Source organism: Vulpes lagopus, chromosome 1 (assembly GCF_018345385.1).
Source record: "Vulpes lagopus strain Blue_001 chromosome 1, ASM1834538v1, whole genome shotgun sequence".
In the NCBI taxonomy this organism is placed as follows: domain Eukaryota; kingdom Metazoa; phylum Chordata; class Mammalia; order Carnivora; family Canidae; genus Vulpes; species Vulpes lagopus.
Window position 1 is genome coordinate 47,086,523 of NC_054824.1, and position 17,691 is coordinate 47,104,213.

At 33.5% G+C, this 17,691-nt stretch overlaps 1 protein-coding gene across 2 annotated transcripts in view; it reads left to right on the forward strand.

Annotated features, from left to right (window-relative positions):
* The window catches only part of KHDRBS2 (KH RNA binding domain containing, signal transduction associated 2), a 555,078-nt gene that overhangs the window by 190,792 nt on the left and 346,595 nt on the right, over positions 1-17,691 (forward strand). For both annotated transcript variants that reach the window (XM_041757802.1, XM_041757839.1), the window contains exon 3: positions 16,518-16,634. In XM_041757802.1, the coding sequence (XP_041613736.1) occupies positions 16,518-16,634 (117 nt within the window). The remainder of the gene's footprint in view (positions 1-16,517; positions 16,635-17,691) is intronic.

Genomic DNA, 17,691 nt, shown 5'->3' on the forward strand with positions numbered 1-17,691 from the left:
ATGAGTGTATATGAGGTGGATTAATTTTCTATTATTGTGTAACAAACTGCTACAAACATAGTAGCTTAAGATAACACACATTTATTATCTCACAGTTTCTATGAATCAGAAGTCCAAGCATTGCATAATGAAAACTAGTTTTCTATTCAATTAGCTTTTGGCCAGAGTTTGTGTTTAAACCCCTTGTGATAGTGAGGATTCACCCTTGGGCTGGTGGGTCTCTGTGTGGTTTGGGTAATGCTTTCAGGTGTGCCCTATTTCTTCTCTGATTTGCTCTTGGAAGGGTGCAGCCTTGCCATGTTCATAGCGTTTTTAGCCAACAAAGTTGATTCTAATCCACAATCATAGAGTGGAAGTAACTACAGGATTAGTTGGTCCTAAACGTAGTTTGGGTTAGTAGTGCTCAGAGAGAAAGCAGGGCTTAAGTACAAAGTGATCTGCACTTCTCCCTGCAAGGACGGATGTTATTTGGGACAGAGAGTGGATAAGTACATGACTAAGAGTGTTGATGCACAGTGGAGACCTTGGTGGAAAGCAATTAAGAGGAGGCTGAGAGCTGTATGATATTAACAAAAAGGGACAGCAGCCTGAAGTTTGAGAGAAACGGGGAAAGATATTGCCAAGAAGAACCCTTTTGCTATCACAATAAATGCCAATATGAAAAGGGAAGAAAGATGCAAATCAATAAAATATACTTCTAAACTAGAAAAAAAAACACTAAAACATGTAAAAGGCCAGAAATCATAAAGATTAGAACAGAACTAAGTGAAAAACAATAGAGCTTAAACAATAGAAGAATAAAGGAAAAAACAATAGAGAAAATCACCGAAATAAAAAATTAATTTTATAAAGGTTGGCAAAATTGGCAATTAGCTAAACTGACAAAAAGAAAAGGAGAGAGAGAGAGAGAGAGGGAGAGAGAGAGAGAGAGTTGAAGCTATTATTAAAATCAGGAGAGAGGGACACCTGGGTGGCTCAGCGGTTGAGCATCTGCCTTCAGCCCAGGGCGTGATCCTGGAGACCCGGGACCCGGGATCATTTTCAGGAGAGAAAATGAGAACATCACTATGGACCTTAAGTAGTAAAAAAGATCATGAAGGAATATGTAACAACTGTATGCTAACAAATTAAGTAGCTTCGATGAAATGGACAAATTATTAGAAAGATACAAGTCATCAAGAAGGACTCAGTAAAATCTGAGTAAAATTATGGCAAGTACAGATTAAAATTAGTAATTAAAAATTTTTCACAGAGAGTATCCCAGGTTCAGATTTTTCACTGGTGAATGCTACTAAGCTTTCAAAAAATTGATTTCAACTTTCATAAGCTTTTTCAAAGATTAGAAAAGTAGGAAACACTTCCCAGTCGTTTTATAAAGCCATCATTCTGTCTATTCTAGACACAGGCAGCAAAAGAAAAATATATGGAATTTTCTAGAGGCAGAGAATCTTCAGTGAAATGCTACAAACCAAATCCAGCAATATATGGAAAGGATTGTACACTCTGAAAAAGTGGAACTAATCCTAAGAATCCAAATTGGTGTAACATCTTTAACAAGATCTATTAAGGGATGCCTGGGTGGCTCAGTGGTTGAGCATCTGCCCGGGATCAAGTCCCACATGGGGCTTCCTGCGTGGAGCCTACTTCTGCCTCTGCCTGTCTCTCTGCCTCTCTCTCTCTGCATCTCTCATGGATAAATAAATAAAATCTTTAAAACAAACAGACAAGATCTATTAATGTAATAATATATTATTGTAATTAATGAAGGACAAAAACATGATTATCTCCACAGATGCAGAAAAAGTATTTGACAGAATCCAACACTCTTTCATGATTTAAACAACAACAACAACAACAACAACAACAACAACAAACTCAGCCATCCACCAAACTAGGATTATAAGGAATGTTCTCAATGTGAAAGAGGGCAACTGTGGGAAAAGCATAGTAAACGTGATATTCAGTACAACGGGAACTTATTCAACAATAAAAGAAAGAACCAAAACATTAATGAACCTTAAATATAATATGCTAAGTGAAAAAAATCAGTCACTAAAGACCATATATTGTATGACCCCATTTATATGAAATCTGCAAATCTGTAGAGACAGAAGGTAGATTTGTGGTTGCCTAGATTTAGGGATGTAATAAGGAGTAACTAATGGATGTGAGGTTTCTTCTAATGAGGAACCCAACATTGTAAGATTCAGTTTTGATATGGTTGTACATCCCTGTCAATATACTGTGAATATACTAAATATGAATATACTAAAAAATATAATGTGAATATACAAAAAGTGAATTGCACTTTTTTTTTTAAAGATTTTGTTTATTCATGAGAGACAGAGAGAGAGAGAGAGAGAGAGTGAGGCAGAGACACAGGCAGAGGGAGAAGCAGGCTCCATGCAGGGAGCCTGACATGGGACTTGATCCCAGGTCCTCAGGATCAGGCCCTGGGCTGAAGGCAGTGCCAAACCGCTGAGCCACCAGGGCTGCCCTGAATTGCACATTTTAATGGATGAATTTTATGGTATGTGAATTATATCTTAATAAATATATTCAAAATATTCAAATCAATAGCTGGCATTTTCTGAAGGAGACATGTCATATAATGAGGGCTGGGCAACCATGGCAATTTTAAATTTATCAGCCAGACTCTTAAGATAGGCTTTGGCCTATTGGCTTAAAAGAATCAAGTCCAAGCAGAGGAATCATTGAGTTTGAAATACTGTGTTTCTGTTTCTGCTATAACAAGTTTCCTTTCATTATGTAGTACCTTTATATTTCTAATACCACTAAATAAGTATGAAGAAGGACCTGAGATTTGAATTTCCTGTTTTCTTTTCTAACAGATGCTTATCAGTTTCACAGTTGAGGATTTCAGCAAGTAGGAGTACTACCTGTTATCGGGTGAAAAGCCACCTGAGTAGTCTGCTCACAGTACCCAATCTTTTAACCAACACTGATTAGATTGATGCGATCTGAATGAGCTAATCAAATTAACTCTCTTGTACTCTACTACTAAATTTGTATTTATCCTTAGGGAATTAGGACATATCCTTTTAAAATGTTTAGGACTATCCATATTATATTCAAGAAAATACTTAACAATGTAATAGTTGATTTTTAAGCAGCCTAAACCTTGAAGAAACTAGATAACATCTAGGAAATAGAAAAGCAATTAGCTATTTTAAGTTGGAAGTAAATATTTGTTTGTTTTAAATATTTTATTTTTTAAAATATGTTATATATATATATATATATATATATATATATATATATAGAGAGAGAGAGAGAGAGAGAGAGAGAGAGAGAGAGAGAGAGAGAGAGAGAGAGGCAGAGACACAAGCAGAGGGAGAAACAGGCTCCACACAGGGAACCCAACGTGGAACTCGATTAGGGCTCTCCAGGATCACACCCTGGGCTGCAGGTGGCGCTAAACCGCTGCGCCACCGGGGCTGCCCTAAATATTTTATTTTTAAGCAATCTGTATACCCAACATGGTGCTTGAATTTACAATCCCGAGATCAAGATGTGCCCACAAAACAAACTGAGCCAGCCAACCAGATGCCCCTAAATGTGTATTTATAATGCAAGCTCGCTATGCTCAAAGAACTTAGTGTCATATGCTCCAATTCCCTATAGAATAGTGCCTGGCACATAGCAAATACTCCATAAGCACTTTTTAAATGATTATGTCCATATTAAGCATAAACTGTTGTATTGATTTCATGACATGACGTAGAGAGGAACAAGTCCTGTTAAGAACAAACATCTGTAATTTAGACCTGTAAACAGCTTACAAGAAAGAGATACTTTAGAAATTCAAGATTCTATATGATAGCACTGTTATGGTTTATTTAAAGATTTTTAAAATTCTAAAGTATAATATAGCCAACTTAAAGTGTTATTTTAGTGATTATTTGAAAAGCCAAAGAAATATCTTTTAAGTACTAAAAGTGCCAAGATACACATAAAAAAGAGTTACGTTCCTACATGTCATTGTACTGAGTAAACAACCATCTACCTTTACAAATGACTGTATGACAATCCCACTGTATACTACTGTAGAAACTTTTATTCAGACAGTTGTACATACTGCACCAGTTAGTGTTTGGGTTTGAACTGTGGTTATAATTAAGATTAGGGCTGTTTATTAATGATTCTTTGCACTTACTGATAGTAATTTAAATGTATTTTTCCAAATAAAAATAACTTGAGCTTGGAAAAGTAGAGTCGTATAAATATGGCAAAGACGTGGCTCAGAAGACATTTAAGGATGTTCCACACAGAATGAAAAATGTTTCAAACATGACTAAAGGCTCCTTACTTGTCTGTGAAAGGAGAATGTGATTTACACTTTTAAGTGCTGAAACATAGTAAAGAATTATTTATAGCAGAACAAATGGGACGTGAATTCTATATGTGTTTAAAATTCTTAAATTATTTACATTATTAAAATTATTAAAATTTAAAATTGTTAAATTATTTATGTTACTAAAATTCACGTTCATTTTTTCAGTATATTCTCAAGTTTCTTTGCTGTTTCTGTAAAACACAGACTATCCTGTAAAATGACATAATGTCGGGTGATTTTTTAACCTAGACCATGTTATTTGGAAATTTCCAAAGACAAATACTGATTAAGCACAAAATATACCAAATGGCCATATTATAAAGGACTTGTATTTTTATACTTGGTGTAAATGGATTCTTCTTCTCCAACTATGTATGCTTCCTTCACATTCAAATACTTCCTTCTGAAAAGAGCAATCCCCAGTGGGATTTTGGGATCTCATGGCAAGCAAGACCAATTGCTGCTTATGTTTTTTATTTTTACTTAAACTCCTTTAGTTCATATATATATTGACATTTGCTGTTGTATTTTGAAATGTGTAAATTCTGAGATGACATCTATTGTACTGATTGGTATTTTAGCACAGGGTCAAAATTCTTCCCAATTGCCAAATCCAATGATTTGAGATCCAATGATCTCAATCTCTAGGCTACCTCCATCTCTGGCCTCTGTGAAAATTATTGCTTCCTGATTTCTCCACCTCTTGACTTAACTGCTTCCATTCCTCACACCACAGTCAGCAAGATGCCTTTAGAGTAAAAGTCATCCCACAATTCGTTTCCCCCATCTTCCACCCGTTGCCAGCTCAGATGCTTCAAATACTTTACACTGTTTTAACCTAAGAGCAAAATTCTCAACAGGGTCATCATAAGTACCTGAATATTTTTTCTATGTCTGTCTCCCTTCTAGCCACATTTCTTAGGGAAATGGGAATTTCTTTCAGTTTATCAAACATACTATGCTCCTGGGGTTTTCTCACATGTTATTCCTTCTGCCTGGAAAGTCTCCATCAGAATTCTCATCTTCTACCTCTGTCCCAGCTTCCCATATATCCCATCTCTGCTTTGGTGCAGTGTCCCAGGAAAAGTTTTGGTGATTAAGTGATTTATTTTTAAAAATCTAGCTTTCTTTTGTTTTCCTCATCTTCTTGTATTCTTCCAGAAACTAGTCCTTGGCCTCTCCTCCTTATTTTCTTTTCTTAAAAAAAAAATGCTCCTCAGACTTCTTTCCTGGGCTGCTGCTTCTTTTTTTTCCCCATTATCCTTCTCCCTTAGAAATTTCTTGACTTTAAGTCACACATCTATGTAGAAAATAGCTAGACTTATATTTTCATACTTCTCTATCAGTATCTATCCATATATAGCTACTAGATTTCTCCATTTGGAGGGCATCTGAAGTAGAATATACCACAAATTTCCCTCTAAAACTTTTGCTCCCATCTTCCACAGGTTTATTCATGATGCAGTATATTTTCAATCCTCTGAATGTAGACTATATTTTGATTACTAGTTCACTCTCCTTTCTTCATATTCCCCCAAATTAATTTCGGTGACCATTTTACTTTATGCTCCATTATCATTTATCAAGGTTACACCAACATCCAGTGGGCTCCTCCATCTTTAGTTTCTTTCCACTCCACTACATCTTTCCCAGTCTCTCTTTTTGAGCTTTTTAATGTCCCCCTTTTTGCCCAGCTTCTGCCTCCCTGTTCAAGACTCTGCAAAATCCTCAAACTTCCTAACTTTCCCAGTATGGGAGCAATTTCTTCTTCCTTTGAAATCTTGTAGCACTTAATGTACTTCTGTTATGGCATTTACCAGGTTCTTTTAAAATTTTTAACAGTTTATGTGCATTCCCTTTTCCCCCCACAAGAGTGTAAGTTTCCTGAAGGAAGTATTTATATCTGGTTCCCTTTGTATCCTCCATACATTTCACAAGTTCTAAATGCTAAACCAATGTGTTTAGTAGGCTACTGAATTGATTCCACCCTTGATTTTATATAAATATGTTTTTGAATAACATTTAGTTGTTGACAATTATTGTTATTATAGTTAATTGTTAATTCTAAAGTACTCTCTCTCCACCACCATTTTCTTGAATACTCATCATTGTGTATTATCTTAAATTGAAAGTAGCCTTCTTTAATAGGGTTCTCTGTAAATTCCAAGTGACACTATTTAATTTTACAGACATAGCTTGATATTTTTATGGTTGAATAAAGCTCTATATCCTTGCTCACCAATGTCCTTTCTTCTTTGCTGAGATGAGTACCTGAAGTGTTGTCGTTTCCTACCTATTTACACAGGAAGAATATTTTTTTTGATCTGTAACCATGGTCTCTCTTTGTGAAATCTGCAAAAGTTGTTTAACTTTGTTTTAATAGTGACAAACGCAAGAGTAGAATACTAAAGGATGATTTAATATTGAATTCTCAAATACAGAACAGCAAGCAACTCTATGATTTCCTACTGATTAAGAGAGGATTCATACTCAAGTCAGAACTAGGATGGAGATGAAAATGGTGTTCAAATATAGAGATGTGAGGACAAGCAGAATTTGAGGATCAGGAAATGAGGGAGTTTAGATCCAGTTGTGGCATATGAAAGAATGGATGAGGCCAGCAGCAGGGACTAGTAGTTCAGCCATTCTCCACAAGTGGCCCTTAGTGATTGACTCTGCCCTTCCATCACAAAGCAGATGTAATCTTAGTGCCCACAAAAAGAGAACTAAGGCCAGGTGAATTTCCTCTTCTGTGTAAGAAACAGAGCTGCTGGAATTAGTTTACAAACATTTCATTAGAAAAATGCTACATGTTAAAAAAAAGGTTTATTTCATACAAATATTGATGAAATATCATGAAGAAACACATTAATCAAGAAGAAAGGGTATAAAGGAAGACTATAGATTCTGGGGTATCTGATACTTAGAGGATGAATAGGTAAACTGAAATACATATGTTCAATATTATTGAAGTTTATTTTCACCTAATTTTAAACTCTTCTTAGGTTTACTATGTTAAAAATGCCCCTAAAATATTTTTCCTAAAATGTCCCCAGCTTTATGAAAAGCACTTGCTTTGGCACAAATTATTATTTTGTAGCTTTACAAATCCATTGAAATGTGTTCTTTTGGTTAATATTACTTGCCATGAGTATTTTCTTTTAGAAAAAAAAATAAAAATCTGATTAAAATTGCTAAAAAGGCTTTTTGAATATAAAAGTTATTGCAAAACAATTGTTCAGTGACTTAAGCATAAATGAATTTGACATACATAAATTTAGTTTTCTTAGAACACATGTGGATAAAATACCTTCAAATTACTTGAAGATATTTAACATACTGAAAACACAGCTGTGTTCACTCTATTAAGCCTCAAGAATCTTAGAGGTTCCCAAGTTACTAAATTATAGCTAAATATTGAAGACACTGCTGTGTAGTGTTTCAGTTATTTTCTGTGTTTAAAAAAGACTTTCCTTAAAGAAAAGGTTAGAACCAACGGTTTTAAGTGAACTGATAATACACCTGTCATGCTTATGTCATTTGACTTTGTTTGAAGGAGGACTGGATATAGGATGAAAGTATAGGGGGAAAAATGTCTTATTGGAACAACTTTTGTATTGGCTATTTTCAGAATTTATTTTAAAGTAAATTTCCAAAAACTAAGCACAACGTAAAAAATAGTTACTAGCTTCAAGATTACATCTTATGTTTTAAAGTCTCGAACAGAAATGCTGTCCAGTCTTTGGGTGGCGGCACCTGCCTTTACAGAAGAGGCAGCCATGTGAGGAGATGTTTGTAAACATTTCTTCTTGCCACCACACTTGCTGTGAGATCATCCTTGTAGAGAACTTAGTGTCCAGCACACGGTGAGCCTTCAAAAATGCTAATTGTAGCAAGCAAGAGTAGCCAATAATCATAAAATCATAATAAATATAAATAAAAATATTAATATAAAAATAAAAGAATAAGGGTTACCAAAGTCAAACTTCACTATGGATGTCAGACACTATTACAATCTCCTGAAAAAATAATAATCATGTAATAATAACAACATGCTTAATAAGATATAATTAACATACAGTGTTATATTAGTTTCAGTTTTACAACACATTGATTCAACAATTCCATACATTACTCAGTGTTCATCACGAGAAAGGTAGTCACCATCTGTCACTAGAGAAGGTTATTACAATATTATTGACTACATTCCCTAAGCTGTACTTTTACATCTTTATGATTTACTTGTTTTATAACTGGGAATTTGTACCTCTTAATCCCCTTTATTTCACTTGTCCTTCCCCACATCCCCTCTGGCAACCACCGGAGTGCTCTTTGTATTTAAAAGTCTGTTACATTGTTTGCAATGTAACAGACTTTTTTTAGATTATTAGATTTTTAGATTTTTTAGATTATTTTTTAGATTACACATATACATGAAATCATGCAGAATTTGTCTTTGTCTGTCTGAGTTATTACACTTAGCATAATATCCTCTAGATCCATCCATGTTGTTGCAAATGGCAATATCCATTCTTTTTTTTAGGCTGTGTAATATGCCCCCCCACACACACACACACATCTTCTTTATCCATTCTTCTATCATTGGACACTTGGGTTGTTTTCATATCTTGGCTGTTGTAAATAATAATGCAGTAAAAATAATATCTTTTCAAATTAGTGTTTTTGCTTTCCTTGAACAACCCACATCTATTGAGCACTTAGTGTACATGTATTATTATCTTTAATCTCCCCATTTACAGATAAGAAAAATGAAGCTAATGGGCAATTAATTAATTTAGCCAAATTCCCATAGCTAGTGAATTTACAAAACCATATCTGGCTTCAGAACCATGCTTTTAAGCATTATGCTCTACTTGTTCACTGATGTTGGGGCATTTTACTTATCCAAGTAATAATTAGGGGAAAAAAGTTTTCTGAGCCATCCCTCATTGTTGGCTCCAAAAACTGCAGATATTAGGGAAGTGATAAAATCACGTAAGCAAACTTAAAGTAGGATAAATAAATACTTGTTGCAAAAGCAAATGGTGGATTGTATATTTACAAGTTTTAAATACACATTAAAAGGACTGCATGTTTAAAATAATGTTACATAATTAATGTTACTCAGAAAAGTTCCTTTCCATCAGTTTAAGTTAAATCTCTGATTATATAACACCTTTATTCTGTTGGATATATCTGTTCTATTTCAAAAGATAGAGTTATGAAAGAATTAAAAGGGATATCTCCCTTACAGTTTCAGACAATTGGTTTCAATTGGTCATTAGTTAGAAATGAAGCTACCGTATTGAAGAAATAGAAGTGTTGTGAAATGGGTCACAATAATCAAGGCATAGAACAGAAACTTCTCAAGAGTATGGCCCATATATATATATATATATATATATATATATATATATAGTCAATAACTGTTCTCATCCAGGAATGCGTGAAGTGCTGTCTCTTACTTTCAGCAATAAGCATTCCCAATGGAGACATCACTTTGAATGCTTTGATATTTTTCTATTTGATGTTTTACTACTACCAGTAAAGGGGCAAGAAGGTTCTATAACAGAATATTAAAGAGAAGTTCAGTCAAAATTTACTCAACTAGAATTGATCTGTTTGATTTTTTAAGTTATATATAATATTTAACGCAAAGAATATGTGTAATCGTCATGCAGAATAAAAAACAAAATAAAATGGATACTCATAAACCTCTAAGTTAAAGTCTAAAATATTACCTATTACTTTGACACCACCTGAATGCTTCCTTTGATCACATTCTCTACTATCCATTCCCAGACATAATCAAGACCTTGAATTTTCTGTTTATTATTACACCTGTTTTTTTGAGGATTAGATTAACCACTTAAGCATTTATTCATAAATAAAATTTTATTAATTTTTCTCATTGGGTTTTATAAAAACAGTGCCATATGTCTAGAGCTTGAATTTTTCACTCAAATTTTTTTCCTGGGATTTAATAATGAAATTTTGTGAAGTTACAGGTAATTTGTGTTCACTGCTGTAAATATTTTACTACTGATATGTAACAGTTTACTTAATCATTTGTACCAGTCATGATTCTGGAAGGAAAATAGGATCTACTCTGGACATAATATTATAATCTATAAGAACTAGCATGATGTTGGAAGAAATGAGGGTCAGGACCTTATGAAAGTTGCCACCCATGGACAGTGAATACTTGAGCCTGAAGCTTGCCAGAACCTAGAACTGGAAGCTTGGAACAGTCTGTGGGGCTCCTGTATCCACAGAATGGGAGCACATGTAGAAGTCAGTAAAACAGCCACGCTGGGCACCATGATTTGCCAAGAATAATGGACTCCAATTCATGTTCACTTTCTGGATCTCATGTAACTTCCTGTTATTGACAAAATCCACAAAAGGTAGCATATGTGGAGGGGGATCTGGGAAACACAGACATAGACAAGTGTGTTGGTATAGGGTTAACCTGACAGCATATCATTCTTGAATTGATGGCTTTTCCCCAATTATTTTTGCTCTTACAAGCTTTGAGACTTTTAATATTCTTGTAGATGTGCTAAGACTTCTCTACAGAATATGCCCAGTAATGGAATAGCTGAGACATAGGTTAAATATGTTTACAGATCTACAAGACAATGCCGAAATGGTTGTATCTATTTACATTCCTTTAGGCAGGGTGTATGAGTCTTTATGGTTTCATATGCTGACCAATATTTGGTTTCTGACTTCTTCATTTCTACCAACACAGTGTGTACCATCATCTTAATTTGATTTTCCTTTAAATTCTAATGAGGTTGAAATTTTCATGCATTTTCTTTAGCTATTCTTTCTTCTGCAACATCCATGATTTTATCTTTTATCTAATAAACTGTCTTTTCCTTACATTTTTATATTTGTTTTTGTAACCCCAATGCTTTATTGGTAACATGTATTCTAAATATTTTCAAATTTGTGACTTATGTGTTCCTCTTAAAATATTCTTAATTTTAATCAAACATTTATTTTACAATTAGCACATTTTTATGTCTTGTTTTAGAACACTTAGACATTATTTCCCTATATTTTTCTGCCAGAAATTTAAAAATTGTGCATTTCACTCCTAAATCTATAATCCATCAATATTTATTTATTTTTTGTTATAATGTAAGAAGCAGTTTCATTATTCTTACTATGGATAGCCAATTATGCTCTGTATTAGACAGTCCCTTCTTTACTTAGGATATTAGATTCCTATTATTTCTGTAATAGTTAACACAAACTTATGACTTAAAGCAAAACAGATTTGTTATTTTACAGTTATGAAGGTTAGAAGTCTAAAATGGTTCTCATGGGCTAAAATTAAGGTGTCAGTAAGGCTGCGTTCCTCTGGAGGGTTTAAGGGAGAATCTGTTCCTTGACTCCTACAGCTTGTAGAAGCTACTCTTATTCTTTGGTTCATGGCTGCCTTCCATCTTCAAAGCCAGCAACTGCATTACTCCAACCTTGAACTCTGTCGCCTTTTTTTAAAATTTACAAGGACATTGGGCACACCTGACATCTTTAGGGGCCATTATTTTGCCTTTGTGCTTTGTACTGCTCCCTGTATCATATATTTTAACATGAGCAAGAGTCTGTTTCTGGATTCCATTGCTCTATTTCCTATGTGTTCCAGGACTATACATAATCACAGTATCATAATTAATATAGCTTTACAATGAATCTTTGTATGTGATAAGCATAATCCTTAACTTGTTCTGCTTCTGAATGTTTTGGCTATTCTTGGGCTTTGACTTTTTCATGCAAATTGTACAATCAATTGGTGACTTGATCCAAATCCTGTTTGATTTTAATTAGAACTGTACAGAATCTATAGATATAATTGAAAATAATAGATTGAGACTTTCTATCCATGAACATAATCTATCTCTCAATCTATTTATATCCATTTGACAGCTTTATTAATATATTTTACATATTCTCTGTAAAAGTTTTGATGTTAAACAATTAAAATTATTCTTAGAAAATGTACTTTATTTTTTACTGGTGCTGTAAATGGTATCTCTCTCTCTCTTTGTAAAATTACTAATTATATGTTGCTGATGTACGAAAATACAATTGATTTTTTTATATTGATTTTGTATGAAACACCTTGCTAAGCTCTTTTACTGAATCTAATGATTTTTCTGAAATTACTTTGAGCTTTTTATGTATTTAAATTATATAAGCCTTGAGTGGTACTTTGTTTCTTACTTTTTGACATTTATAACATTTATCTTCTTCAATGGCTTAAATTTTCAGTGTTGACTAAAATAAGACTGTACATCTTTACCTTGTTTTTGATATTATTTCATTATTAAATATACAATTCTTACTGGGTTTTAGTAAGCTTCCATTGGGTTAAGGAAATTTCTTTCATTTTTCAGATGATGTGAGTTTTGTAATGACTGAAATTGAATTTTATAAAATTATTTTTTTAAATAAAATGTTAGCCTTTTTTTCTGTTCAAATAAAATGTTGACCTCCTTTTCTCCATTGCCAGTAAGACTTACAGTTAGAGATTATAAATCTTAAACTACCTGTGTATCTGTGATAAACACAACTTACTCATTATGTATGTCTTGTATATACAACAGGCCCTGGTTATGCTACTGTTTGTTTGGTGGGTTTTGTTTCATGAGTGAATTTGCTTTATAAATTCGCTTTTCTGCTTGACCTTTACTATCAGTTATATTAGCCTCTAACTGAGTAGAGGGATATTTCTCCATTTCTTTCTCTGGATAGTCTGCTATTAGTGCACAATCTCCAGAATTTCCTGGGTGAATTTCAAAACTGGCTCCCATACACAGAGGGCAAGGACAGACTGAGGAAAGAAGTAGGCTACTCCATATTGGTAGATGAAAAGTTAATGAGCAATGGAACTTATATATGAGGTTTGTCTTGGGTGGCTACAAAATGAGTAGATCTCAGCATAGAGACATTAATAGGATTCAGTCATGTATACAGCCCAGATGATCTCAATAACACATCATTCTTTCTCAAAGCTGTGTCCTTGAAGTGGCTCCTATTGTGGGATCAGTTGGCAGAACATAAATTCCAAGGACGAGGGTGGGGGTTAAGAGCCTCTGGTTGCCAAAGACCAGGTCATGGGGTCAATAGGCAGTCACATCTTTCTCAGTGACTCCTCCAACATCTGCCTAGATTGGAATGATGTATTTCTTAAAAGTCTAGTGAGATTCCTTTGTCAACTGCCTGGGATTAGTATTTCTTTGCAGGACATTTAATTATGATATTATTTTAAAAACATTTATATGTTTTCAACTTTCTAATTTTTCCTCTGTTTCTAATTGAAGTACTGTTTACATATTGTGAAATGCTGAGGCTCTAGCATACGACTTGAGGAGTTTTGACAAAAATGTACCTATACATTTAGCAAAATATAGAATAATTCCATCACCCCAGATGTTTCCTTTTTGTCACTTTCCAGTCAGTCCAATCCTGGCCTATTTTCCATAGGCAACTACTCTTGGGAATTATAACACTATGCATGACTTTGGCCTCTAGAGTTTTGTATCATTGGAATCTAACACACACTTTTTTGTATCTAGCTTCTTTCACTCAATATAATTGAGAGGTACATCCATGCTGCTGTGTTAATCACTGACGATTAGCTTTCTATTTTTGTATAAACTTATTGATTCTCTTTGGATGGGCACTGGTTTATTTCTAGTTTAATGGTGATTATGAGACATTTTTTTTTCGTGGACATTCTTATACAAGTTATTTTGTATTTTGATCCAGGATCCCTGGATCTAGTCCCACATAGGCTCTACTTGAGGAGCCTGCTTCTCCCTCTACCTATGTCTCTGCCTCTGTCATGTGTCTCTCATGAATAAATAAAAAATAAATAAAACTTTATAAATAACTGTCAATCCTTCCATTTCAATTATATCATTTTAAACTCCTAGCAGTGGTTGCTCTAGTAGTTCCACATCCTTGTCAACATTTGGTCTTTTTTTGTTTAGTAATTCTGATTTGTGTGTGTTTAATTATTGACTTGATGGAGTTTTTTATAGATCTACATATTAATCATTTTTTAAGTTTTTGTTTTAATTCCAGTAAGTAGACATTTAGTGTTATATTTGGATACTAATAATTTTTCAGATGTATGCATAGGGAGTATATTCTCCCAGACTATGTCGAATTTATCTAATTCCTTAATGGCTTTTGGGTGAGCAAAAGTTTTAGTGAGTGCTGTTTGCTTATTATTAAGTAACCTTTCCCTGTTTAAATTTGCAAAGACATTGTTATATGCCTTCTAACTAACATTCTTATAATTTTAGTTTTTATGTTCACATCTATGATTGATCTCAAAGTTTGCCTAAATCTGAGGTAGGACAGAAAAAGGTTTTTTTGTTTGTTTTGTTTTGCTTTATTGTTTGTTGCATATGAGTATCTAATTGTTCTAGCTATTTGCTAAAAATTGCTTTTCAAATTTTATTGCTTATATACTTTTGTTGAAAATCAATTTACCTTCTATAATTTTTATGAAGTTTATGCTGTTCCATTTACAACAATCCACACTTCAGAGCAATATTAAATAAATGTGATGAGAACAGACATTTTTTAATTTATCCTAGATTTAGGGGAAAAGCATTTAGTCTATCACCATTCAGTAAGGTGTATTTCTTATTATAGGACTATAGACTTAAAAATATATATAAAAAGCCTCTGATTTAGAAGGCAGTAACTTAATTTTATTTATCTTTGTTTTTCACTACCCAACACAGTTTTTGGTGCATTCTAGCCCTTTGTATTTTTTAAATTAATCAGCAAATTATTATCCAAGTCATTTGCTGTGGTAATGTTCTTTTAGTAGCTGACAACATACTCTGATAACTGCTCCTATTTCACCTTTTTTTTTTTTTATTTCACCTGTTTTTAACCATGTTTCAGGATGAATAAACAAATTATTTATCCTGAATAAACAAATTATTCATCCTGAATATTCATTATTCATTTCAAATTGAATAACCTCCAAGAATTTCCTATTTAGAGAAAATGTTTTGTAAATATGTGCTATCAGTGGTATTTTAAAACTTTTCTGTATATGTGATCACATCCTTTATTTACTGATCCTTAGAACAACTCCTTAACATAGAGAATGTATGTAATTTGATGAGTACTGGGTGTTGAACTCGACTGATGAGTTATTGAACTTTACATCTAAAACTAATGATGTACTATATGTTGGCTAATTGAATTTAAATTTAAAAAGAGAGAGACTGTATAACTGAAGAAAAATAGAATTGCTTTTTTTTCTGAATCATGAAATTTGGAATAGAATATTGTGGGCACAGATAATGCTTAACAAAAATAAATATTAAATTTTACTCTAAAAATCTTTTTTAAGGGGTGCCCATGTGGCTCAGGCAGTTAAGCATCTCCCTTTGGCTCAGGTCATGATCCTGGGGTGCTGGGATCGAGCCCTCCATCAAGCTCTCTGCTCAGCAGGAGAGTCTGCTTTTCCCTTTCCCTGTCTCTGCTCTTGTTTTTCTCTCTCTCTCTTTCAAAAATAAATAAATAAAAATCTTAAAAATCTATTTAAAATGTTAACTTTTGTAATTTTGAAAGTGGAGAGTCTTTTTTTTTAATTTCAATAATCTGATTGGAAAAAGAAAAACCATAGTTCTTTCTCCCTAATTTCTTTCCTTTTTTAAAGATTTTATTTATTTAGTCATGAGAGACACACAGAGAGAGAGGCAGAGACATAGGTAGAGGGAGAAGCAGGCTCCAGGCAGGGAGGCTGATGTGGGACTAGATACCAGGACTCCACGAACACGCCCTGGGCTAAAGGCAGGCGCTAAACCTCTGAGCCACCCAGGCGTCCCTAATTTCTTTCTTTTAGGTGATTTATTTATTTGATTATGTAACTACTATATGTGATATGTTCAATATATTATTGATTTTGGCAATCCTTTAAGAAGAGGCATCCATTTTAAAATGGATCTTAGACCAGAGGTCTGAAATAGTTTCATGTGTGTGTCTATGTGTGTGAATGACATAACTCTATTTTGCATGGTAAAGTTTGAGAGCCCATAAACCATCATTTATTTTTAGTGAAAATTATTACTTTTTTTCTACTTTAAAACAGAATTCTATTGATTTTGTTTCCTAGTTCAATTTTGTGGGGAAATTGCTTGGACCAAGAGGAAACTCCTTGAAGAGACTACAGGAAGAAACAGGTGCTAAAATGTCTATCCTGGGCAAAGGATCAATGAGAGATAAAGCAAAGGTACTGAACTTTGAATTTGATATTTAACACAGACAGGAGGTTACCTGTAACACTCGTGCCCAAAATTACAAGCACATCTACACAGTTCTCTTGTTATTTCCTATGATTTTCACCTTCTGGGACCACATTGTTGCACTCTCAGTCGATTCCTCTATTTCCATAAAAATCAATTACCCATCTTTTTCTTTTTTTTCCCTAGAACATGTAATTCTGTGTCTTTATTTTCTTTAGTCCTTTGTGTGGGTTGTTGTCAAATCTTCTCACTTTTTCTGTGTCCCTGTAGGATGTTTCTATATGTCTATGCTCATTCTCTTTAATTCCCCGTCTGAATCCCTTTTCTCTCTTCAGCTGTGTCACCTAATCACATCCATTGTATCATTCTCTCTTTTTATCTCTATGCTTCATTTCACTCTGAGCCTCTTACCGAAGCAATTTCAAATACTTATTTGCAAATCCAAGAGAATTCCACTTATTTTTGAAAATTTTCGGTGATATTAAACAACTCACCTGACCCCAAAAGAACAAATAAACTAAGAAATATATGAAATTTGATGTTCAAAATGATTTATTTCACATCTGAACTACATCATTTTCCCATTTTATAAAGTGATAGCAATTTTCTCTGTGTTAGAATTCATTGTTTTGGAAAAATAACCACCATTTATTGAGATTTATTCATAAAAGATCTTTTAGAATTCATTGAGAAAGGGTGGATATATTAAGGTAATATTATTTGACCAGGCCATGCTTTTCTGATTCGATATGTTACCATGGAAAATATTCAAAATATTCAAACATTTACTTCTGACTATAGAAATTACTTAGAAAATTGTTTAGGAGTTCTCTCTTTTAAGTATTAATGTGAAATCTTGACGAAAATTACAGTGGGAAATGTTACCGAACAGATATCTCCTAGTCTTATACTATGTACTTCATATTTGTGTGTTTTTATATTCTTTGCAATTTTGTAAGATTTAGATCAGTCATCATCTCCCTAATGGGGCTTTTCTGAAACTCCTGTGATAGGTTAAATCTTCTTATCACTTAACATATTTTT